Source organism: Ochotona princeps, chromosome 1 (genome assembly GCF_030435755.1).
Source record: "Ochotona princeps isolate mOchPri1 chromosome 1, mOchPri1.hap1, whole genome shotgun sequence".
Lineage (NCBI taxonomy): Eukaryota > Metazoa > Chordata > Mammalia > Lagomorpha > Ochotonidae > Ochotona > Ochotona princeps.
In genome coordinates, this window is record NC_080832.1 from 25259865 (window position 1) to 25284564 (window position 24700).

Genomic DNA, 24700 nt, shown 5'->3' on the forward strand with positions numbered 1-24700 from the left:
ACTGGCAGGTGCCTTTCTGTCTAGCCACCCCTTCCCCTCTTATGGTTTTCATGCTCTCCAGTGGGAGTGGTTACCCATGAAGGAGGTGCCCACTATCTCCCTACTAGGCCTCTCCAACTTCCAGATTATGCACTCTCCAGGTTGTTCTGGGATTTAACTTAATAGCATTAGCCCCCAGTGCCAGCCTCTGCCATCTGAATCTGCGGCAAAGTCCAGCCAACCTTCACCCACTCTAGTTTTTGCTTGCATCAGTCAAAACAGTCAGCCCAATCTGGCCCTTCCTCAATCTAGCTCACATGAGGCCCACAGATGTTGTAGTTCTGCCTGGTCTGGTCTGCCCCCATCCAATGGGAGTGGGTACCCAGCAGGGGATCCCACATTCCCCTGCCGGCTTTGCCTCCATCCCTGGTTCTCACGTGTGCTGTTTGGGTGCTGCAAACACACCTGGTATGGCTCACCTCACCTTCGCATTCCTTAATGTGCACTGGTATGTGTAGCAACAAAACTGGTCTGACCCACACTCTATGCTGGTGCTTGGATTCGCCCATGGTTGATGTGAACCAGGGTTCAGCCTGGTCTGCCCCCCACCTATGCCATATGTATGATGGTGGGTATCTTCCTCTGGCCTGGTCTGGGTTGCTCCATATCGTGGTTCTTGCGCTCACCTGTAGGGCTGTGTTCCGACAGAAGAGTTTCCCAAGCTCATCCTTCAGAACCTCTCCCTATGCCAGGTCTTGCATGTACTGGTGGTTCCATGGGCCAGCCCTTATTGCTGGCCTTCAATCCATTCCAGTTCTTCGTGTTAGCTGTTTCACCCCAGCCAAGGCTTGTCCATACCCAGACACTGTTCACACATGGCTCAGTAGGGGCAGAGACCCAGCCTAGTGCGTTCTACATCTACCCAGGTTCTCCATAGTGCCAGATGGTACTGGCATCTAGCCCAGCTTGGTGCACCCAGCCCCAGTCCACAATTGTGCCTAGGGAGATTGCAGCCATATCCAGACTGGAACGCAGCCCCCACTCCAGCCTCCGCACCCTCCCGTGGGAATCCCAGCCCAGCAAGGTATATTCTCACAGCTCCCCCACAGTCTATTCCCAACCATAGATTGCACACATGTCAGTGGGTGCTGTGACCCAGTTGGTTTAGCCCCTAACCTGTCTCAGCTTTTCCCTTCAATACTGTTCCGTAGTATTCCTGCCTCATGAAGACCAGTTGGGATAAGAACCTAGGTTGGAATGACATGTGCTCCATCCTGATTTCTTTTCTTTTTTGTGAGTTGAGGTTTGCTTGACCCTGCCCAGTCTGCCCCCTTCCAGTTGCAGCTCAGCCCACCCCACATCCTATTTTAGGAAGTAGCTTTGGGTGGTGCTGCCTTGACCCGCCCAGATTGCCATCGGTTCCTTTACCCGTAAGTGATGGCAGGTGGCATGGTCACTCCTAGCTTAGCCCTTTGTCACCCTAGCTTGTGAGCTAACCTGCAGGACTTGTATTTCCACAGGGTTGGGCCCACACTTCCCACATAGACTTTACCCCCCAAGTTCTCTCGCATGCTGGTTAGTGTCTTGACCCTGCCAAATGAGAAGAGTCCACTATTCCACCACCCAGTCAAGTAATGGTACCTAGCCCTGCCAGGCATAGCTTTGGTGTGGACTGGTGTGTGGCTGTCAGTGATGCTCTATGCTAACAGCCCATCTTAGGATTCCTAATTTAGCTAGTGAATCAGTCTGGCCCAAATAGATGTTATGGACATTCTTCTCCAAACCTTCAGGTCTCAGTCCCCATGCTTTCCCGAAAGTTTCATGACCCTGTTACTGTGAATCACCCAGAATTCATCTCTCACCTACACTAAAATTGGCCTTATTCATGGGTGTTCCTAAGCAGCAATTTCATATCCTAAAAACCCCAGAGCTGGCTGCTGGGAGGGCAGCAGGCAGAGCCTAGCACCATTTGGTGCAGTGGCTGCCTGAAGCCAAAGCCTTTCGGCAGTGGCTTTGGCCTGAGTCCCCAGCCTTGGATCGGACCTGGCAGGGGTACCCCCCACAGCCACCACACTGTAGGGAATTGCAAGCCGCCCCCAATCCCAAGGCCCGGACCCCTCAAGTGGTTGTAATATTTCAACAGTTCTGTATTGCTGCCAATCTTGCCACTCCAATCATTATGAAATAATTCCAGACTCCACTGGCTGAATAGTGTACCTTAGAGTCTCTGTTTGCCTAGGTATTCATTGCCAACTCTTTGCTGGGGTATTTGATAAATTTGTTTTATCCTCCATCCTCTGTTATGATACCAGTGTCTTGCAGGCTCAAGTGTACTGCCATATCGTCCATGTGCATCTGGATAAGCTGTCCAAGGCTCCATTTAAGCCACTGAGGAGGGCCAGCTCTGACACATGCTTGATTTTTCTTATCTATCCACTTTCCTGCTATCCTATATGATGTATGGAAAGTCATTGGCATTCCAATTTAGCTTCTGCTCAGGGTAGCTGAATTCATGTCTTCCTGTGGCTGATGGTATAAAAGGGTACTTTCCATGGAGGTCCATGTTTTATTTGTTGGAGGAGAGAACAAGGATGCTGAGTGGCAGTGCATGGACTGTTCTGATTGCCTTTTGTCATCTCTCTCCTCTCTCCACCACCTCTATTCTCTGCTCTGTTCTACCCCAGGATGTACATCGCGCAGTGGCTCCACCTTGGGAAATAAAAGCAAGCAGGAAAGGCGGCAGAGAGAGAGGCTGGAATACTTCTTCTCCAACCCCTCCCTGCTCATATCGCAACTCTGACAGGGTCTGGGTGACGCTTTCTCCAGGTCAGCATCTGTGTGAATGCAGCCTCTGGTCCCATGCCTGCAGATTTACTGGATGTGCTCCTCAGCTGGCCATGGCAGTGGGGTGGAGGGGAAAGCAGGACTGGCAGAACTGGCCAGAATAGCCCTGTTTCAGATGCAGGGTGAGGAGCCAGATCTTCATGCCACCACAAAGGCTGGTCACTCATGGGCTACTCTTAAAGAAGTATCCATGTCTTGGGTTGAGACTTGTTGTTCTAAGCACTCCCAACTAAGTGTGCCATGAAGGAAGCCTGAGTGTGCCAGTCCTTCAAGGGGAGGCTTAGATGCACTCCCTTCACCCCTGCAAACCAAGGGCTAAGAAAGTTGTCCTGCTACTTGTAGTCCCATGGTCTCTTGGTATCTCTGTTCAATTCTTTTAATTGAACCAACCATATGAAAGACTTACCTTTTAGGAGCTTGACCAATATAGACAGTAATCTAAAATCGCACATAAATAGAAGTCTCATGTTGAAGATGAATAACAACCTACTAGAATAAAATGATGTGGTCTGATCTTATAGGGCAGGGTAACTTTTACCAAGGAACTGACAAAATTTTGGACCAAAATCTGAAAAGCCAATGAGCAAGAGAACGGTCTGCAAGAAGGAGGCAGAGGTGGTTCGGCCTGTATAAATCAAGGCGAGGAGGGAAATAAAATGCAGGTACCACATCACCTGGCCTTTGGGGTCCTCATTAATAATAATGTTAAAGGTAGTTAAAAAAGGGCCCGGCGGCGTGGCCTAGCGGCTAGAGTCCTCACCTTGAAAGCCCCGGGATCCCATATGGGCGCCGGTTCTAATCCCGGCAGCTCCACTTCCCATCCAGCTCCCTGCTTGTGGCCTGGGAAAGCAGTTGAGGACGGCCCAATGCATTGGGACACTGCACCCGCGTGGGAGACCCGGAAGAGGTTCCTGGTTCCCGGCTTCAGATCGGCGCAGCACCGGCCTGTTGCGGCTCACTTGGGGAGTGAATCATCGGACGGAAGATCTTCCTCTCTGTCTCTCCTCTGTGTATATCTGGCTGTAATAAAATGAATAAATCTTTAAAAAAAAAAAAAGGTAGTTAAAAAAACTTATAGTTGAAAAACTTTGGAGGCTTTAGAGTTAGTGAGGACACCATCAGATCTACATTTCTTTTATTTTATTTTTACTGGAAAGTCAGGTTTACAGAGAGAAGGAGAGACAGAAGGAAATATCTTCCATCACTGGTTCACTCATTAAGTGGCTGCAATGGCCGGAGCTGAGCCAATCCAAAGCCAGGAGTCAGGAGCTTCTTCTGAGTCTCCCAGGCGGGCACAGGGTCCCAAGTCTTTGGTCCATCCTCAGTTGCTTTCCCAGGCCCCAGGCAGGAAGCTGAGTGGGAAGCGGAGCAGCCAGGACACAAGCTGACACCACATGGGATCCTAGCGCATGCAAGGTGAGGATTTTTAGCCACTGAGCCAATGTGTTGAACCCCAGTCTACATTTTAAGAAAACTTTTTGGTTCATCAAAGGCCAATGTGCTTTTCATCTCAGGGGAAATTACTACTTTCCTACCAGTGTCTGTTGAAAGCAGAAGATGTGGGCTTATTGGTCTCCAGCTGAGCTGTGCAGAGATTTCTGTCACTTGGCTAAGCCTGCATACAAGCCATAGTACTTCCTGGACAGAAAAAATTCATGGGTGCCACTGAACCCCTGCCTGCCTGGTGCATCTTTTTTTTTTAAACTTAAAGGTAATTTGTTGCTGTTTTTTCCTAGTGAGTAAGATAATAACTAAAAATGCATCTGCCCTTAGATTTTCATGACAGCAATGATTTTTACCAGAAGTGAAAAAGTTGGAACATATGCACTAGTATGTCTTTTGTTTTCCATGTGTGGAGCCTTTTATAAAATGATGTCAACTTTCATAATCTTGGTCTTAGCACTGATGTCACAGAACTGCACTATCTCCTCTCTTCAGGCTTGTTCACTGAAAACAGGGTCAGTGCTGGGGAGCTTTTCACACATACCAGGGACTGCGGCCCTCAGGGCGCCTTTCTTGCTTGTCCAGATTTTTTGCTTTATTGAATTCAGTTCCTCAGTCAAACTATATATGTCAATGAATATGTTCATATTCATCTGGGATGCAGATAGAGAGACTGCAAGCTTCCATCCCCTGGTTCACTCCCCAAATGTCTATCATGGCCTGGGTTGGGCCAAGGCCAAAGCTGCAGCCTGGGAACTCAGTCCAGGTCTTCCCACTTGGGAGGCCAGGGCCAAAACTCTTGGGCCATCAGTGCTGCCTCCCAGGGTCTGCTTTAGTCGATAGTAGAGTCAGGAATGAGAGCAAAGAAATGAACCTGGTATTGCACTTGGGTGGCATTTTACCTGCCAGGCTAAATGTCTAGCCCCAACTTTCCCTCTTCACAGAGACTACAAAGCAGAGATTGCCAGGCGAAAGAGCTCAAACTTTTATTTCTAAAGATTTATTTATTTTTATTTGAAAGGCATATTTATACAGAGAAGAGGCCGAGAGAGAGAATCTTCCATCTACTGGCTCATTCCTCAAATGGTCACAATGAGTGGAGCTGAGCCTATCTGAAGCCAGGAGCTTCCTCTGGGTCTCTTACATGGGTTGGAGGACCTGTGCCACCTTCTTCTGCTTTCCCAGGCCAGAAACAGGGAGCTGAACTGAAAATAAATGGAGCAGTTGGGACACAAATCAGGGCCCATAGGGGACACCACTGCCATAGGTGGAGGACTAGTCTGTTAGGCCACCACTCTAGCCCCAGTGCCCAAAGTATTAATGACACTGCATTCTTCTTGGACTCTTTTATCCTGTCTTATATCTTACTTAATAAGATGTTCGATGAGTATTTGTGATGGATACACCAAGAAACAACAGATGATGGTTAACAATAACTAGGAAGACCACGATGTGGAGATGACAAAGGAAATGGTTAAGTCTTGTTTAGAGCCTCATTCACAGAGGGTACCAAAGCCTTGGTGACTGGAGATGCAGGGGCACCTGCAGAGGGCATTTGCTTGGACAGAGCTCATTATTCGGTCTGCCCTTTCCGCAGTGGGTAGCAGCTGCTTCTAGTGTCACACATCGGGGGAAGGGCTTCTCCCAGTTCCTGAGAGAGCGTTGGGAATGCTCTTGGCCCTCAGTTTGCCTGATTTTCTCTGGAAACAGGTGCAGCAGCTTAAGGGTCAGCAAGTGGGACCAAACCTTCTCAGTGAGGGACCACAAAGGCATTCACAGTCAGGATCCAACCGTGTGTGACCACTCCCTGAGGCTGGGCTATCCAGTCCTCCAGGTCAGTCTGTTCTGGCTGAGACTTCTGGTTTCCCTGCTTCTTTCCCCCGCCCCACCCCCGATCTGATTAGCAAGCTGACTCGGAGAGGGTGATGTGGGGTGGGAATGAAACTTCAGCTCACTTTTCTACTTGGAGATTGCTGGAAATGGAGCATGATTTTAGTTTCTGTGATAGAAAGCAGATTTTAGCTTTGTGATTTTGCTCGGTGACTAAATCATATTAAAAATATTTTCCTTTATTTGAAAGGCAGAGTGACAGAGTGAGTGAGACCTTCCATCCTCTGGTTCACACTCCAAACGCCCATAGCATCCAGGTCTGGGCCAGGCTGAAGCCAGGAGATTTATGCGGACCTCCATGTGGGTTCCACGCATCGTGTTCTGCTGCTTTTTCAGGAAGGTTACCAGGGACCTGGATCAGAAGCAGAGCAGTGGAGAATCATACTGATGCTCGTATGGGATCCCATTGTCACTGGCGGTGATTTAACCCACTGCACCACAACATGGGCCCTACCATATTTTTTATTAAACCAAGAAGATGATATCAAAGAATGAGAAGAATGAATAAATAAAATAGCTTAACTACAACAGGTTGTTAAATGATTTGTAAGCACTATATGTTATAAGGGACTTGTATTTAGAATATATAAAGTGCTGCAGCACCATCATAATAAAAATAAATCTAAGTTTAGGATGGGCAAAGAATCCAAACAGACTTTACTTCAGTGCTTTTTTTTAGAAGTATTAAGAAATTTATTTATTTATTTTGAAAGTGAGAGTTACACAGAGAGAGCAAAAGGCAGAGAGAGAGAGAGAGAGAGAGAGAGAGAGAGACAGAGAGAATCTTCCATCTGCTGGTTTACTCTCCAGTTGGCTGCAATGACCAAATGCTGGGCCAGGTGGAAGCCAGGAGCTTCATCTGAATTGGCCCTTAACAGTGAGCTGGATCAGAAGTGGAGCAGCTGAGGCACAAACTGGCATTCAAACGGAATGCCAGCATCACAGGTGGCAGCTTTACCTGCTGTGCCACAATGTTAGCCCCGCCAGTGTTACTGTTTACCAAAGTGGCTAGTATACAATGTCTAATAAAGAGATGGAAAATGCACAACATCACTATCAGGGAAATGCAGAGCCAAGACATAGTGAGCCACCACGTCCACTAGAATGGCTGTGATAACAAGTGTTGCTCATATGGAGACACTGGAACCTTCCTCCTTTGCTGGTGGTGGGGGTGAGGTGGGATGACGCAAGATGGGGCATTTGCTTGGGCAGCCAGCCTGCAGATCTTCAGCTTACACAGAGAACGACCCCGTGACCCAGCGATTCCCTTCCTAGGTGTATACTCAAGAGAAATGGAAGCCTGTTTCCACAAACACTCCTACACAAATGTTTACAGCAGCACTGTTCGTAACAGACAGGAAGTGGAAATGCAAGACACCGTCAGCTGATGAGCGGAGGGCTAGAATATGGCATATGCATACAATGGGGTATTATTCAGCCCTAAAAGGGAACTGAAAAGCTAGAAGAATGGAACCTCGAAAACATGACATGGAGGGGGAAAAGCCAGCCAGGAAAATCACAAATGCATTATTTCAACCTTATGAAATGTGTAGAACAGGCAAATCTATAAAAATAGCTGAGTGGGTATGTATGGCTACTAAAGGGATGGTGGGATGAGGGCTGAATCAAAGAGACATGTTTGGTGAAGGGGTGATTAAAGTATTCTCACTGGGTGTGTGGGGGTTTGGGGGCAGCAGGGAAAGCTGCCTCCTGACAATGCCAACTCATATGGCTGCCACTTTCAGGCCTGGCTGCTCCACTTCCCATCCAGCTCCCCACTAACACGCTTGGGAAAAACAGTGGAAGATTACTCCACATGCTTGGGCCCCTACCACCCATTTTATATTGGAAAGTCAGATTTTATGGAGAGAAGGAGAAACAGAAAGATCTTCCATCCACTGGTTCACGCCCCAAGTGGCTGCAACGGGTTGGAGCTGAGCTGATCTGAAGCCAGGGGTCAGGAGCTTCTTTTTGTCTCCCACATGGGTACAGGGTCCCAAGGCTTTGAGCTGTCTTTGACTGCTTTCCCAGGCCCCAGGCAGGGAGCTGGATGGGAAGTGAAAACAGCTGGGGCATGAATTGGCGCCCATATGGGATCCTGGCACATGCAAGGCAAGGACTTTAGCGACTAGGCTATCGCACCAGGTCCTCTGCCTTTCAAGCAAATGAATGAAATACATGTTATACTTGGTCTGCTACCCTGGGAGAGAGCTTCAGATTGGTTCAGCAAGAGCAAGTGCCTACCACAAAGTCACTCAACACCTGGTACTGGAGGCCGAATCCACTATCACAGCCATCCTGGTGTTTATAGGAAGGCCTGAGGATGGTCACGCTGGTTGTTCACGTGGCCAGCACTGAGCCATTATGTCTGGGGGGAAAAGCCCACAAGTGTTGTGCCTACCCTTTATTGCAAGTGGGGGCTGCTCCGTTGGGGTGGGGAGGGCTTGCAACGTATCGAGCAGACCAAGTCCCAGCCTGGCCCGCTAAGCCCACAGTACTTGGGGTCAACGAGGGGGCAGAAACCCAAGATGGAAGATTCCTTTTCTGAGCAAACACAACGAAGAGACCAGTGGGATCATAGCTCCGGGTGATTAGCCTCAGTACTCTTGGAGGCTTCTAACCAGAAGGTTTGCGTTAGCAGCGATGTGGACTCCTACTTCTTTGAGGTCCCCGAAGCGGCCCACACGCCTTGGATACCTTAGCAGAAGAGAACTGAAGAGACTTGGGGTGCACGGGTGGGTGCCCTGGAGGGACTCGGGACATCTCCCGGGCTGGGCGGCCGGGACTGGGGCGCAGGTGAGCAGCCTGAACGGAGGTCCGGCGGGGCCAGGGGCAGCCTGGCAGGGGGCTCCGCTCAGCCGAGCCGGGATCCCCGCGACTGCGCGGTCTTGGCCGCCCCTGCAGGGTGCGCTGAGGCGCCGGGGCCGCGGGCGGGCGCGGAGGGCGCGGCGGCTGAGGGAGCCGCAGGTGGTTCCCCGGGCCGGCCCTTTTCTCCTCCCCCTTTCCTTTCTTTCGCCTCCCCTCCCTCGCGCCCGGTGTCGGCGGCACTTCCCCCGCTTCCTCCTCCCTCTCCAATCCGGAGGGAGGGAAGGAGCCGCCGGCTCTTTCCTGCCCGCCTGCAAACTTGAGCGGGACTCGCGGCTCGGCGCGCCGCCCGCTCGCCAGCTGCGCCCGGGACACTGGCTCTGGCCGCGCGGCCGGCCGGGCACGGCCCGGACGCCCCCCGGGCTCCCACAGCGTCCCGCGGCTCCCGTCCGTCCAGCCTGCCTGGCAGGAGCGCCGGGGACTAGCTCTTTGTGTTGGATGCGGACTGGCGGCCCGAGCCGACGGGGGGCGGACTAGCGCAGCTGCGCCCGGCACGCGGCCATGCCCTTCCACCAGAGGACCGTGGAGCCCGCGCGGCTGCGGCCGCCCGAGGCTGTGGCCGGGGCGGCGGACACGCCGCTCTTCCGTTCGCTGGAGCAGGTCAGCTCGCACGCCCTGGTCTGCCTGTTGGCACAGCTGGCCGACCTGTCGCGCTGCGCCGGGGACATCTTCGGCGAGCTCGAGGGCCAGGCGACCGCGCTGGGCCGCCGCACCGCCGCGCTGCACCGCCGCCTCGACGCCCTGCACCGCACCGCCGCGCGTCTGGACCACCGCCGAGTGAAAATCCGTGAGTGCCCGGCGGGCCGTGGAGGGGACGAAGGGAACGGGGCGAGGGAGGTGCCCGGCTGGGCTCGCTCCCGCCCCCTGGCGGCCCCGGCCAGGGTCGGGGTCTCGGGCGGGGCCGCCAGGGGGTGGCGGTGGTGGTGTTGGCCGCGGCGGCCGAGTCCAGCTGTGGGGACCGTGCGGGTGGCAGGCGCGCGTGGCGTCCTGGTACAAGCGAGTCCCTTGCGGTTCTTGACTGTCCTGGTGGATGGAGTGGGCGCGCGGTGTGGGAATTGGACTGGCCTCGCGCGTCCAATTGTCTGATCCCTGTGTCTGTCTGGGAGGCCGGCAGGAGCTCTACATGGGAGGAGCCACGGGCGTGGGAAAAGGGGTAGAGGAAGGTAGCCTGTTGCAGAGCCAGGATAGGATTCAGCTGTAGAGACCCACGCCGTGGTTCCAGTTCTTGAGACTCCGTTTGCAAAAACTCCGCGGGAAATCTCTGCTTGTCACCTGTCCGCCGCTGGCCATATCTCAGGGTCCCGGTGTCCTGGCGCGCTCTTAGCTAGACACGAGTGCTCAGACTTTCAACAACACCTTTCCACTTTGGGGATTTTGCTTCTTCTAGCGGACTGAGCCCTCTAATGCCCCCCTTCCCCCTGCGACCCTTCCCCAGCTGTTTGTTGTTTGTGATTCTCGGAGTGTTGACCTTGAGCTCAGATTCCCATTTGTCTCTGGCCTCTTGTAACCCTGAGACTGGAGCCTCTGGCCTGGGACGGTGATCTCTCTAGGCACCCATTTCATTTCAGCGGCTTAAGTGGCTCGGGTGGATGAAGCAACTGGAATTTCCTGCCGACCCAAAGCGGAGAAACTTTTCAGTCTGATGCTTGTGTGTTTCTTCCTTTTAAGTACGCGGGCCTGATTGTAATCCTCAGTGTAAAGAGTGAATTGGAGGTGCTTGATGGATTGCAGGGTGGGAGGGGTGACGCCTAGATTTCAGCAGCTCTGGATGAAATACTGTTTGTCTTAGAGTCCATTCCTATGCGTCTTGAATGGCTTGTTTTCCAGCTTGCTAGGAAAACGCAGCTGTATTTTAACTACCTTACAGCCAGCGAGTCCAGATTTTTCAGTGATTTAATAACAGGGAGTTCGCTTGGCTGTAATGCATCTTCCTCCAAGTTGTGCATTTATCTTGTGATGGCTTTACAGTTTTACAGGCCGTCTCTCTGATTCTGCTGTCAGCACGTTCTGCTGCATTGTGGACAGTTCCCAGCCTGGGAACTCCCTCTCCGAGGGGAAGAAAGTAGTCAGAATGGCGGGATCTCAGACAGTTGTTGGGACATCAGCAAAACATGCCTGTTTACTGCGAATATTGACCTCCTGTGCCAGGTTGGGCTGTACGGAGGAGTGTCTGTGCCTGGACTGTGTGTGTGTGTGTGTGTGTGTGTGTGTGCGCGCGTGCCCATGGGTGAACCAGAGGTGGCCCTGGCTGCAGGGCAAATTCATCTATTTGGGAAAGGAAAAAGGCAAAACTCCGTGAAGGTCAAAAACTCCTTTGCCGATTTTATTTTTTATTTTGGTATGTCATTTGTCTCCTTTTTCGCATCTGTATCTCCCAAGAGGCCATTCACCACAGTGAGATATCTTCCAAATTCTCTGTTAACTAAAGTTGTTCTAACTCCTTCAGAACTTTTCATAAGATTGTTTGGATTTTAAATGTCTTTGATTGCATACCAGAAATCCTAGCTCATCATTTTTTTCAGTGATCATAAAAGAGGACTTTCATTGTGTATAATTATGCCTCAGAACGTAAGTACTCCCAGAGAGAAGAAAGCCCAATCATGTGAAGCCAGTAGTATTCTTTTTTCACCTTCACACTTAACATTTTTATATGTTAGCAAGCAGTAAAAGGCTTGTGCATTCATCATTCTTTTTTTTGCAAGTTTGTTTTTTTTAATGTATTTGAAAGGGAGCATTATGGGGGTTGGAGAGAATATGATGCAAGGAGGTGGAGAGAGAGATCAAGAGCCGTGGCTGGGCCAGGCAGAAGCCAGGCACCTGGAAGTGCACCTGAGTTTCCCGTATGAGTACTAGGACTGTGGCTGTCTTCTACTGCTTTCCAATGAGCATTAGGGAGCGAGATTGGAAGTTGACCTGCCAGTACTTGTACCTGCACTTCTATAGGATGCCAGCATTGTAGGTGTTCCCTGTGCATTCATCCTACCCAGCATCTGTTGGGATTCCTTTAACAGTGTCTCAGACCTTGTTCCTATGGAATAGCTACAATTTGAAGTCCTTGTGGGACAGTATGAGGCGGGCCTTCAGAATACTATATTGCATTAGTGTGGGTGTATGCATCTGGACTTGAAATTGACTGTGGAAGCTGTGTGTTTCACGAAAGCTCAACAGAGAGAAAGTAGTTCAAGAGCATTGGAGTTGCATGTTTCAGGCAGGGCGATGGGTTGGCAAATGGCTCATCCAACCTGGAGCTCAGGCCTTCTGGAACAGGTTGTTTTCCCTTAAAGAGTAGGTGGACATGGGGGAGAATCTTGAAATACTTATGATCGTAAAGCTAAGCATAAACATGACTGTTAATTTCATCCTTCTTGTCAGATAAATCTTTTAATGAGTTTCTTGGTAGACAGCATCGGATGCTGGTCTCTACCCACATCAGAGATTTCTGTGCAAGACTGTATCCTGGGGGCCAATCCAGTTTGCCATTCAAGTCTATGGCTTAAAAAAAAAAACAAAAACATGCAAGCAATCTTTTGTCACAAGTTGGGGAGAATACATGTGACTCTTCTGTTCCTCAAAAACCCCCTCTGCCCTTCCCCACTCCTTGCTCCCCAATGCTTTTCTGATACCCCCAGGCTGTGGGAGGCTCTCACATGAATATACAACTCCTTTGTATGCCGGGGTTCTAAAAGTTTCTTGAAAATGAATAGGATGAAACATTTGTCATGTGTGCACCAAAGACAAACTTAACTTTTTAGTTCCATTTTCCCACCGACTTTTGGAAGTCTTGGTGTCCTTGCGGGGAGCCTGAAACCATGGATCCTCTGCTCCCCTCTGCTGGGCCACCAGTTCCCTGAGCTCCAGGCTGCTCACCTCTTTGTTTTCTAAAGATCAAAACAGCACCTGGACATGTTAGCGCCACACAGGGTATTGAAATGAACTGATATATCCTTCCTGCTTGCTCAAAGGAAGGATAACTACGAAAACTTTAGGGGGTAAGTGCTGTATTGACTACTACCAGTCTAGCTGAGCAAGACCGCTTCAAACAAATACGCAGGTACCCATGTTACCGTTTGGAAAATTTTGGCTCCACCACCGACTTCTGCTAGTTTCGGCAAGAGTCAAACGTCATTCATTTTGCTGACAACCAGGTTTTGATGGAAAACAGCGACAACAGCCAGAAATGTAAATAGTTACTTTTCGACTGTGTCAATAATCCACACAGACTTTGCTATGCAGAGATCAGTGGACGCTCCACCTAGGAGTTCTGTTTTGGTCCTTGAGGCCTATGCGATCAGGCTTTTGTTGGTAGCATTCTTTCCTAAGGTAGAGTTGATATGCCACGTGATTCACTCTTGTAAAGTATACAACATAATGGCTGTCGGCACAGCTGTGAAGTTACACGACCGTCACCAGAGTTGGTGTTAGGAAGTTTTCATCGCTGCTGTACACACCTCACTAGCAGTTATTACCTCTGCTTTCAGCCCTCCCACCTGTAGACACCCATTGTTCTGCTGTCTGCATCTGTGCATGCAACTCATCTGGACAGTGTCTAGCAGCAGAATCATCGCATGTGGGGCCTTTGTGACTGCCTCCTTATACTTGGCACAGTCTTTTCAAAGTTCCCATTTCTTTTTATAATGGGCAACGATGCTCTACTCATTTATGGTTGAACCAAGTATCTTTCATATTTATTTGCTTCACAAACCTAGCAAGATGGATGGCAAGGCTGCTTTCTCTCATCCTGCGGATTAAGAGGTGAAAGTGTTGGAGCTAGGAAGAGATGAAGCGTTCTGACTTCTGGTCCCAACTGTTCAGTTCACTGTAGAAGGACTTTGAGGGTGAATATGAAATGCAGTTGTTGAATGAAAGTAGGAGGGGATAAATTTTCTGGTCTTTAAAAAAAATACGGAAAAATACTTTCTGCCCCTTGGATTCCAGGAATGCTCCAAATTAAGGGATGTTTGCTGGGTTGCATAGCAACTATGGAGGGTTCTCAGTCTGTGAAGGTCATGGTACTATATGTAAATGTTAGAGGTGAGATGAATGGTGTTCAGAACTCTAGTTGTTAGAGTTTGCATACACCTGATTGAGACTCTGACAGAAGCAGCAGGCTGCTGTGTTGGGTAATTTGAGGTATTGAGACACATTGTCGCACCTCACAAGTAACTGTCTCCTGATCTAACCTGAAGATTGGTTGGCCCTGACATCAGAATATTTTTGCTTCTTCCCGCATGAGTAGCATTAACTGTGTACACCTGATACTTTTTAGAGATACTTTTTTTTTTTTTTAAGAGCTTTAGCTCAGAGTAGATTTCAGGTTGTATGGCTGTTTCTGTCTGCCTGTTCATCAATGTTTGAATACCTGGTGAAATTGGCATAAGACTTGCTGTAAATAGAGAGGCTATTGGTGTGGGTGCGGTCTACACCCACTTCTGACCCCAAGAGAGTCCCTAAATTTGTGAATAGAGACTGTTGATGGCTGAATGATCGTCCATCAAGATTGAAGAGGCTGTGTGTGCTAAAGCAGTGTTGCCCAGACTTGTCTGATCTTTGCAGTTGCCTGCAACTTTTGTGAATTTTAGAGATTCTGAGATTGTCCCAAGGTCTCCTTGAGCCTTTGTCTCCAGCACGTTTACCAGGCACGGAGGTTACGAGAGCTACAATGGACAGGATGGCTCGTTGGAGTGGGAATGGAGGGACTTCAGTTTGGCTCCACTTTTGCCATTCTCCATTGATGATTTTTAGAAATATGTTATTTATTTATTTATTTATTTGAGAGACAGAGAAGGATAGATTGAGTGAGGTCCCATTCACTGCTGGTTCACTCCGTAATGCCTGCAGTGGCCAGGGCAGCGCCCTGCTGAAGCTGGCACCCAGGGACTCAATAGGAACCCAGTGGAGCCATCACTGCTGCCTCTCAGGGTGTGTATAAGCAGGAAGCTAGAGCCAGGATCTGGAGCTGGGAATTGAACCCAGATACTTGGATGTGGGATGTTACCATCTTTACTACTAAAATGCACACTCCTATTGTTCCTTTTTGTGTATATGTTAAAGTTCCCATTTTATTAAAAAGTTTTTGTGCTCTTCAAGACCAGTATAGCTGTTTTAAAAATAATCAAATTTTGGGGCCAGTGCTGGGGTCTCTCCCTATGATGCTGGCATCTAATGTAGGTGCCAGCTCAAGTCTCAGTTGTTCTATTTCCCATCCACATCCTTGCTTATGTGTTTGGGAAAGTAGAAGAGAATGGCTCAAGTCCTTGGGCCGCTGCACCCCTGTGGGATACTCAGAAGAAGCTCCAGGCTCCTGAATTTGGATCAGCTCTGGCCATTGTAGCCATTTAGAGGGTGGACCAACAGGTGGAGGATGTCTCTCTTCCTCTCTCTGTGAAACTGCTTTTCAAATAAAAATAAGTATTTTTTAAAATTCAAATTTTGAGTATAATTTAATAATGCTTCTCCTCAAATGTGCTTATGTCCTGGAATGGATGAACTCTTACAGGGGTGAAGTTTGGAATCGACAGGTGCCAATAGCCATGTCGATTTCACTGATGGTTACCTGAGTGGTCTGTGCTTCTCTGAGTGCGCCATGCTTGGGCAAACCTAGTGGAAGAGCTGGGCATCCTGCCTTTGGCTGAGGAACTCTTGGCAGAAAGGGCCTGGAGGTTCCAGCTTCACTTCCCTCTCCTGTGGGTAAAGGACTGCACTTGGGCATCCCTGGAGCCCGGCCGGAGTGTTATCACTAATACTCTGATGGAGGCAGCAGACAGTTCCCATTGCAGGTGTCCAGCTGGCTTCACAGTGGCTCTGTACTGCCTGGCGAGGCTGGAGCATCTGCTTTAATGGAAACAGTGGCTCTATGAGGGGGAAGCTGCTATTGTCACTGTATAGAGGGTCCCACCAGGGCATGCGTTGTTGTCCAGCATTCCCTGCTGGACAAGTGTTCTAGCGGGGCTTGGAGCCTCGCAAACTTGTTTGCAGACTTGGCCTGCCCTGATCTTGTAGTGTTGGGTCTAGTTACAGATCCTCAGCTTCCCACACATAGGGCCAAACCATGCCCAGAGCTCGCTCACTCTCCTGCTTTCCCTCTCAAACTACTAGCATACGGCCAAAAAGTGTGATCCTGCACCTGAGTGGTGACCCAGTGTGGGGACTGGCTATCTCTGATCTTTCTTTCCCAATGGCTGCCCTTATGTTGATGATCTTGAAGGTGGAGGGTGCAGTCCTGTCTCGTCTCTTCACGGATGCTTACTCCACAAATGTGGAGGGCTGGGATCCCATAATGTGACTCTCTTGTCTCTTCCTCCAAGCCTCTAGCCTCCATTTCCTCCTATTGTGGGCCGTGCCTGCTCAGGTCCTTCTCAGCTTGCTCACTCTGGGAGAGCTGTCTCTCTGACCTCACTTGCTGGGGAAGTGGAGAACACTGCCCCCACCTCCCCATCTCCCGCTTCCCAACTCAGCTCCTTACACCCACTGGCCAGGCTGCTCAGTCCTCAGCCCTTATGGGGCGGTCACAGCTTCTGTTCAGACTCTGAATCATCCAACACCAGGGCTTGGTTCAAGTTGGATTCCCAGGCCCCGCCCCTGGAAGATCTGAATCAGCGGTCTGGGGTGAGGCTGCTACCGGCCCCAGGTGGCTGACTGCAGTGAGCTGTATGTCTGTGCGTCCATCCTGGCACCTTAGGTACTCATCTGTTCCTCAAGTGTGTTTTGGCTTATTCTGCCGGTGCAAAAACGGCAGGGTTACCAAATGAGAAAGACAACTCCCGCCTTCAAATGCTCATGTTACTGGTGAGAAATGCAATTAAGTAATAAGGAATAGGTGTATAATTAAAAAGGAAGGACTAGAACAAATCATCCTTCATCATTATTTCTAGGAGAAAGTCTATTCCAAATCTCAGCTGGCTGGTTCGTCTTGGATTCTTACAAGATGCTTAGCTTAACAAAATCGGCCTGTAAGTGTGTGGCAGAGTGGCATTTTCATATATATGAAATTATGATCTTTAATGTTTGTAACATTTTTGTCTAGAAATTTTGTTATTAAAAAACCCCAGTGAATCCTCTGGCGTGCTGTTTTTCTCTCCTGTGTGGCTTGCTGAGGGTATGCTCCTTTTAGTTCTGCTCCAGTTTCACTTACGATTCTGATTCATTTCTCAAGAACTTTTCACCCATGTAGAAAGACAGTCTTTCTCATTGGAAAACAACTGTTCTAGATTATTCCTTCAGGGAAATTGTTTCTTCTGCTTTCCCCTTGCCACCTCCCCTAACCCCTTGTCCTGCTGACTAAATCTTGGTAACAGCACCAGTCATTTGCCTCTCATTGCGTAGTAATGAACTGATTAGATTACAGTAACACATGGTAAGGGATGAGGGCTTTCAGTATAACAATATTAAGCATCTGATAGAATATTCTGAGAACTCGGAGATCACAATGTGTAGCTGAAGAAATTGAATTAAGCTGAGCTGTGCTGAGTGTAATCAAATGATGCCTGATCAGGTTGGCATCCCAGAACTTCTGGGGAACCTGCCCTGCTGCAAGTGAGCTGCTGGGAGTACCAGTTGGGAAGGGCCCTCCTTCGAATATTCCAGTTTTCAGTAGCCAACTGGGGTCTCAAAGCCCTTTAGTAGCCTCTGTTCTTTACCTCTGCACTTCCCAGGATTCAGGTTGGTGGCAAAATCACGACGCAGCGCCAGAAAATCTTTACATATATTTTCACTTGCTTTATGAATGGGAAATTTATTTATGTTGTTCAGCTAAAAACATACTGAAGGCTTGCCTCTCTGTCCTCCCTCTACCTTGTTCTCTGTTTCCCGCTCCCCACCCCACCCCAAGATAATCACTTTTGTTACTTTTCTTTTTCCAAGGTTTCTTTATACAAACATACAAAAAGCAAAACTTCCCCTCTGGCTTTCATACTTTACGTTTCTAGATTAGTCTGCTACTCTTCATTTATACCCTGAGGAAGTGCAAAAAGTTCATGGAAAATGGGATTGAACTGTACTTTTATTTTGGTGCAAAAATTTTGACATCCATGTTTGGTGTTTTCATAACAGCACATTTCCATGTGGTTTTGAAGAGCCCTCTCTGGATGTATTTCAACATTTTTTTGCATGCAAATAGATTTTTAATTCCATTTTACATGGCCTTTTGTGGGATCTTCTTGTATCTCATCCAAAGTTGTCTTTTCCTGTGTATCTTTTAGCTGATTTATTTTTTATTTGTGAAACCTCAGTTACTATTTTTGTGGATTTTTGGGACAAATATGAGCAATTATTGAACTAGATTGTCAACTCCATCTTAGCTTTTTTAAATTGCTAAGTCTTTGGCTTTTAGGTATTTTCTAAATTATGAGCTTCCCAAGAGGTGATTAGCTTTTCCTGTGTTAAGAAAGGAGAAGGGAGGAAGACTTCTGTTTACTATGTGTCACAGTACAGTCGAGTTTATGTGAAAGTGGGTGTTTCCAGATTTTTTTTTTTAATCTGGAAATCCACTTGCTGAATGTGAATGACTTCCTGACCTTGGCGGAGGGTGATCTAGGACTCTGATTTTTAATATGAAGTGTTTTGCTCTGAGGTGGCACTTAGGGCTTGCTCTGGGAGTCCCTTGGTCATGAGGTTCTCTAGGTGTTTTCAGCTTCCCTGGGTTGATTAAAGCATCTGTGTGTAATGTACTGGTAATGCCATGCCAGTGTGGAGTGGCAGGTCTTGACGGGAGGTTTGTGCTGAAATGACTAATGAGAACATTGTTCTCGTTACTCAGAACCTGGAGTAGTGGATCACATAGCCCGTGATGTACACTTCCTGTAAATAAAAGCACAAGGAAAAGTTTCCAGCCTTACAAAATATGCCCTGAACTGTGTCTGAATACAGAGGTCATGAATGATTGTCCTAAATCCCAAACTTGTGCGGAAAAAGTAGCAGTGGGGCTGGGGGAGGGTTCACACTCCAGTGAAGAGCATTCCGTTTCTTTTCCGGTCTGCTAGATGCTTTTTCTATGTATTTGAATCTGCCTGTATTTAAGTGTAGTAGCTGATAGCAATTTTACACAGAATTGGACACACCGCTTGCTGTATATAGTTTCTAAAAAAATATTTGTCAGTTACTTAAAAGGCAGGGAGAGAGAGACAGACAGGATGATGGAGAGAGATGAGTTTTTCCTCTATTGGTTCATTCTCCAAAAGCCCACGACAGCCAGGGCTGGGCCTTACATAGTTTTGAGTCCTGGATTTATTTATTTATTTTAATTGGGAAGTCAGATATACAGAGATAAGGAGAGACAGAGAGGAAGATCCTCTGTCCACTGATTCACTTCCCAAGCAGCCACAACGGCTGGAGCTGAGCTGATCTGAAGCCAGGAGCCAGGAGCTGGTTTTGGATCCCCCACATGGGTGCAGGGTCCCAAGGCTTTGGGCCATCCTTGACTGCTTTCCAAGGCCACAGGTAGGGAGCTGGATGGGAAGTGGGCTGCCAGGACACAAAATGACACCCACATGGGATCCTGGCTTGTACAAAGTGAGAACTTTAGCCACTAGGCCACTGCGCCAGGCCCTGAGTCTTCAATTTTGCAAACTTACTTGGTGAGAATTCTGTCCATATCATAAACATCCAGGGACTATTTCAATAGGACAGGTTTATGAGTGCCTTTCTCTAGCATTCTATTTTGTTTTAGCCCCCAAGGTGAAGTCCTTATGGTGTTCTGAATGGCTGGTGTGTTTCACCCTGAGTTGTAAAGTGGACAGAAGTAAGTTTGTTTTTCTGGTGCCTCCTAGGTTCTTCTGCAAGTGTTTAGTTATTTGTGAGCCCTCTAATTGTACTCGTGTTGCGCCTGGGAGTGGATATGTTGGGGTTTTGTTAGTTCAGTATGTTAAGTGTTAGAAGTTATTGCCATCTTCTAGAAGGGTTAGCCACATTTTATGTCTAAGATGGAGTACCCGTAAGGAGAGTTGTTTCTCTTTACAGGTAACAGATCTTTGAGCTAGGAAGGCTGTCTCCTTCCTTCCTTACAGGTTCTGCAGTTAGCACTGCTGCACCTGTTGCATTGACAAGCCATGTGGCATTTCATCTTCTGAAGTCTCTTTTACGCTTAAAAAAACCAAGCATTCCCTGTCTCCTTCGTCAAAATGGCAATCAGACATCTGTCTCTGGTTTTCTCACCTTGGCGGCTGCCTGCTTTAGCAACAGGATCTGTTTAGATTTAGTGTGACAAGATTTCAAAGTGATCTGTTCTCGCTCTCTGGCTGCTGGGTCTTCGGTTCTTGTTCTGTGCAAGGATGAGGATTAAGCTTAGATCACACCTCTTCTACATGTTGGATAGTGTAGTTGGAAATGTATCTAGTCTATCAAAACTAGATGTTGGTAAAAACCTACTTTCCTAATTCACCCATGCCAGAGGAAGAAGCGGATGAGGATGTGAAATGGGGTAGGACAAAGCTCTTTGAGTAATGTTAGTACTTTTTACATAATTCCGTATATAGTTGACAAATTATAAGGTTTGATCAATAATAATGTTATTAATGAATATGTTGACATTTATAGCTACCATTTATAGGACTCTAACTATTTAATCTTTCATTTAATCCTCATAAAAACTGCATGAAAGGCGTATTATCACCCCAGCCCCCGCATTTTAATGATGAAACAGTAGCACAGAGAAGCTAAGCAGTTTGGCCAAGGTTGCACAACTGGTAGGTAGCAGAGACAAACTGTGATATAGGCCAGTTTTCACTATTTGATTCTGTAATCCATTCACACATTTTATTTTATTTAAACATGTGCTGTTTCTCATATACTTAAAAGAGAGAGAAAATGATATCTTCCACCTCTTGGTTCATTTTCCCCACAAAGTCAGAACTGGACCAGGTTGAAACCAGGAGCCTGCCCTTCTGTCCTGCGCTGCCATGTGGGTGGCAAGGAAATAAGCAGCTGGTGCGTCATCTGGTGCTTTCCCAGGCACATTAGCAGAAGGCTGGATCTGAAACATAGGCAGAAGTGGGACTTGATTCCAGGCCCTCTCATATGGGATGTGGGCATGCTATGTGACAGCTTAACTAGCTGTGCCACCAAGCACACTCTTTAAATACTTTTTAAGGAATTATATGTTTGAAATTTTCATGAATTTTTGAAGTTTGTGTTAATATTTTTTTAAAAAAAGTCTGAGTTGGCGGAGGTGTGTCATGAGTGTTTTCTATTTTATTTATAGTCATTGCACAACTAGCCCAGTGGTTGAGATCCCTTGGAGCTGTCTGGTGGCCGTGGGATGAGGCTATCTTGTGACTCTGCAGAGCGTTAGTGAAGTTGATCTGGTTTTTTGGACATTGCTGTGGACTCCATGCACAAAGACTTTCTGTTGTGCTTTTACTCATCTTGGCTTCTCCTCCTGTGCCAGACGCTCATGTTTAGCGTTACAAGACCAGTGACACAGGAACAAATTCAGTTTCTGGCTTATTTTTCTTTAATGATAGGGAGACAACTTCTGGCTTTTGCTGTTTCCCTCATTTGCTCTGCTCCCTGCATTTGTGGGAAAATGCTATCGGAGGCTATCCCTTAAGAAGATTGCTTGGTTTTACTTGGTGACTCCCCAAAGAGGTGAAGCAAAAACTAATTGCCCCCTCGCTTCTCCCATTCTGTAATACCCTGCTCCCTCTTTATTGGTGGAAAATGTTTTTAACTGATGTGTGGTGCTTAGTGGTGTTAGCAGTTAAGAGAATTGGGATTCCTTATTGTTAGCTTAAAGCTTCAGCGTGTGACCCCAGGACCATCTCACTCCCCACTGCTTTCAACATGTTGGAAATGCAAAACCCTGCTCACCCCTCTCACCCCCTACTAAGTCAGTATCCTTAGGGGTGGATCCCATGGGTTTCCTGTTAACACTCTGCCAAGTGATGCTAATACTTGCATCACTTGTGTCTGAGAGCACCAGCCAGGCTGGCAGCATCAGAGGAGTGAATCTGTTTAGAGACCTCATCGCCTGGGCCCTGCTTGGGGCAATGATCAGAGTAGCCAAAGCAAATTCTTCTGCCTCTAAACCAGGGCCAGGTGTGTGTGGGAGCTGATGGCTCATTATCACACAGTCAGGGCAGGCTTTCTGGTGGCTTTTATGGTCTGAAGATGTGGAAGGTGGTAAGTGCGGCTTCTCTGCTATTCCTCTTTGTGGGGTGTTTAACCCTCTGCAGGAAGCAGGGAGGTGACTCATCCCAATCTAAGGATAGGGATACACTCTGTAAACAGAATCTGATGACCCAGCGGGAGTCCTTTTGAGTACCAATTACAGAAAACCCCGTTAGAGACCTTCTAAGCAAGGTAACTAGGAAGGCTCAAGCAGGTGTGGGATGGGGCATAAATGCTTGAATAAACAGTAACAAGCATGCATTTACTTAGAAGTTGAAGATCAGTGGCTTATCATGGAATCCTGTTTTGCTTTACTCAGAGTTCGGCTATTCAATGCATTGTTTTTCATTTGTGCAGTCTTTCTGTAGATTGGCTGTTACTAGAATCCTATCCACTCTCATTTGGAATGTGGTCAAAGAGGATTGAAATAGTTTGATCAGGGCAGCAAGTCCAGTAGCTAAGAGTCCAGGCTTGCTCTGTGATCCTGAGTAAACCACTTCACTTCTCTATGTGTAGGTTTTCTTCTTTCTAAAATAGGCATCCTACAAATACTTCTAGCAATCGTGCAGGAAAGATGGATGTAACAATGCCTGACCCTGACCCATAATACAGATCAGCTCATACTAGCCACTGGCCTTGCTATTTCTTACAGTATTTTCTTCTTATTTTCCGAGTATATTTTAAAAAATCTAAGTATAAATAAAAAGTTGAATTAAAGGATTGGACTATTGATTAGCTTTTAAGGATGTCGTGTTTCCTAATGTGTGAATATTCTGGCTCATGGAGTTTTCTGGATAGCTGGTGGTTAAATTTGATAATTGGGCCATTTCAGGGATTTTAATTCATTACTTGGGATCATGTGATAATTCAGTTCTGAAGGTATAGAGTATTGGGCTTAATTTATTCAGTATTCACCTTCAAAATGGTGTGTTGATTACAACTCTGATATGACTTTGTTTTGATGTCATTTTCCTTGATTCAGGCTGAGAATGGGGAAAATTAACTAAAGGGCTTTGGTTTGTGGGGTGGCAATGAGTAGGTTTTATTACATGCACGTGATCTCAGGAAATCTGTCAAACTATAAGCGTGAATTTGCAAGTTGTATAACTGTGTGATGCTTCTAAAGTGTGACAGGCATAGGGCATCCCCGAAAGCCTATTCAATCTGAAATAGAGCCTGTCTTATGAATATGTTATGGACAGGTAGACTGTAAATAACCAAGATACCCTGGTGATGTTTTTCTGCTGCTCCCAGCCCTTTCCATAAGCTGTGTGACCCTGGTCTCATTTAGAACATGAGTGACTTGGCCTCCAAATACCTTATTGGCCTGGGGGAGCTTTGGCACATCCCAAGAGTATGATGTGTGGGCATTGAATTTGAGAAGCAGTGGATACAGTAGTCTTTAGGGTACTTAGGTGTGTGGCACTGGGGATTTTAGGTCCTAAGTAGAATCTGGGCTGTGGGCATCGGTTAGAGGTGAGTCCCTGGTCAGGTGAGAGAAGTGGTCGAGACCATACTGCAGCTTTGGGGGGCGGGGCTAGATGGTGGTTTGCGCCACAACATTTCTACTGTCTGCTTGTCTGAGAACGGGGGCTGCTTTGAGTGCCTCTTTGAACTTTTCCCAGGAGACTTTTGGGGGATGAAGGAGAGCAGTTCTGTCAGTTCTCAAAGACTACTTAAATTTTGTTTGCTTTACTTTTTTTTTTTTTAACTGTGGGAAGTGATTGTTTTCATGTATATGTAGTTTTATCCTTATCTCGAAGTCCATTCCTCCTAGTCCACGGTTTCCTATTTAGAAAACCATAGGCTTTCAAACCTAGTGATAACACAGCAAGAAAAATCCACCCGATTTCATGCATTTATGTTCGATTGCTGTTCAAAGATTAAGGGGAATGTGTGCTGTACCAAACGATATTCAAAGTGTTTGAAAGTCCCCCCCAGTTCCACTGTACATTCTTTGTAAAGGCATTTGTGCTGTTCCTAGAATGCAGCCAGCCTTTGGTCAAGTACATGATTTTAAGTCATGTTGAGCTTGTTGGGAAATACTCCTGTCAAGTCCCTTGTAGCTCCACACGTCAAACATGACTTGAGAATGTTTCGCTCCAAGTGGCCGTGCTCTTCAGGAGCTGCTGGGAAGCACCTGCGATCTGGGAGGTCGCCTTTTTCTTTCAAGTTTGAACTTCACAAGTGAAAATGAACTTGTATTTTATTACTTGAACTTGAAAAAGATTCAGGGGAGAGCTTTTGGGACCGTGCAAGGATTGTGCTCCTATAGAACTTCCCCCACATGGGTAGAAATCCAACTTGAAAGTTTTTTTTTTTTGTTTTTAGCCGTAAAACAAAGGGAGAAGGAGTGGAAAGATGCCGAGTCAGGCAAAACTGTTCTGGCCACTTAAATCTCAGTGACATTAAGTGTCTGTTAATAAGACTGGGACAGAACCAAATAAGAGGAGTTTTTTTTTTTTTTTCAGGTGATATAAATAATCTTTCCTTGGGATGTCATTTTACACAGTCCTCTGATTTTCTCATTAAAAACAGGTGAATGGCTACACATTTTAGCGTAATATGAAATATATAA

At 47.3% G+C, this 24700-nt stretch overlaps 1 protein-coding gene across 2 annotated transcripts in view; it reads left to right on the forward strand.

Annotated features, from left to right (window-relative positions):
• The first annotated feature begins 9397 nt into the window (after positions 1-9397).
• Positions 9398-24700, forward strand: part of NHSL1 (NHS like 1) — a 262622-nt gene continuing 247319 nt past the window's right edge. Inside the window, exon 1 of one of the 2 annotated variants that reach the window (XM_058670709.1) lies at positions 9398-9808. In XM_058670709.1, coding sequence (XP_058526692.1) covers positions 9523-9808 — 286 coding nt within the window. In that variant the 5' untranslated portion in view covers positions 9398-9522. The remainder of the gene's footprint in view (positions 9809-24700) is intronic. The other variant, XM_058670560.1, reaches the window with a different exon arrangement.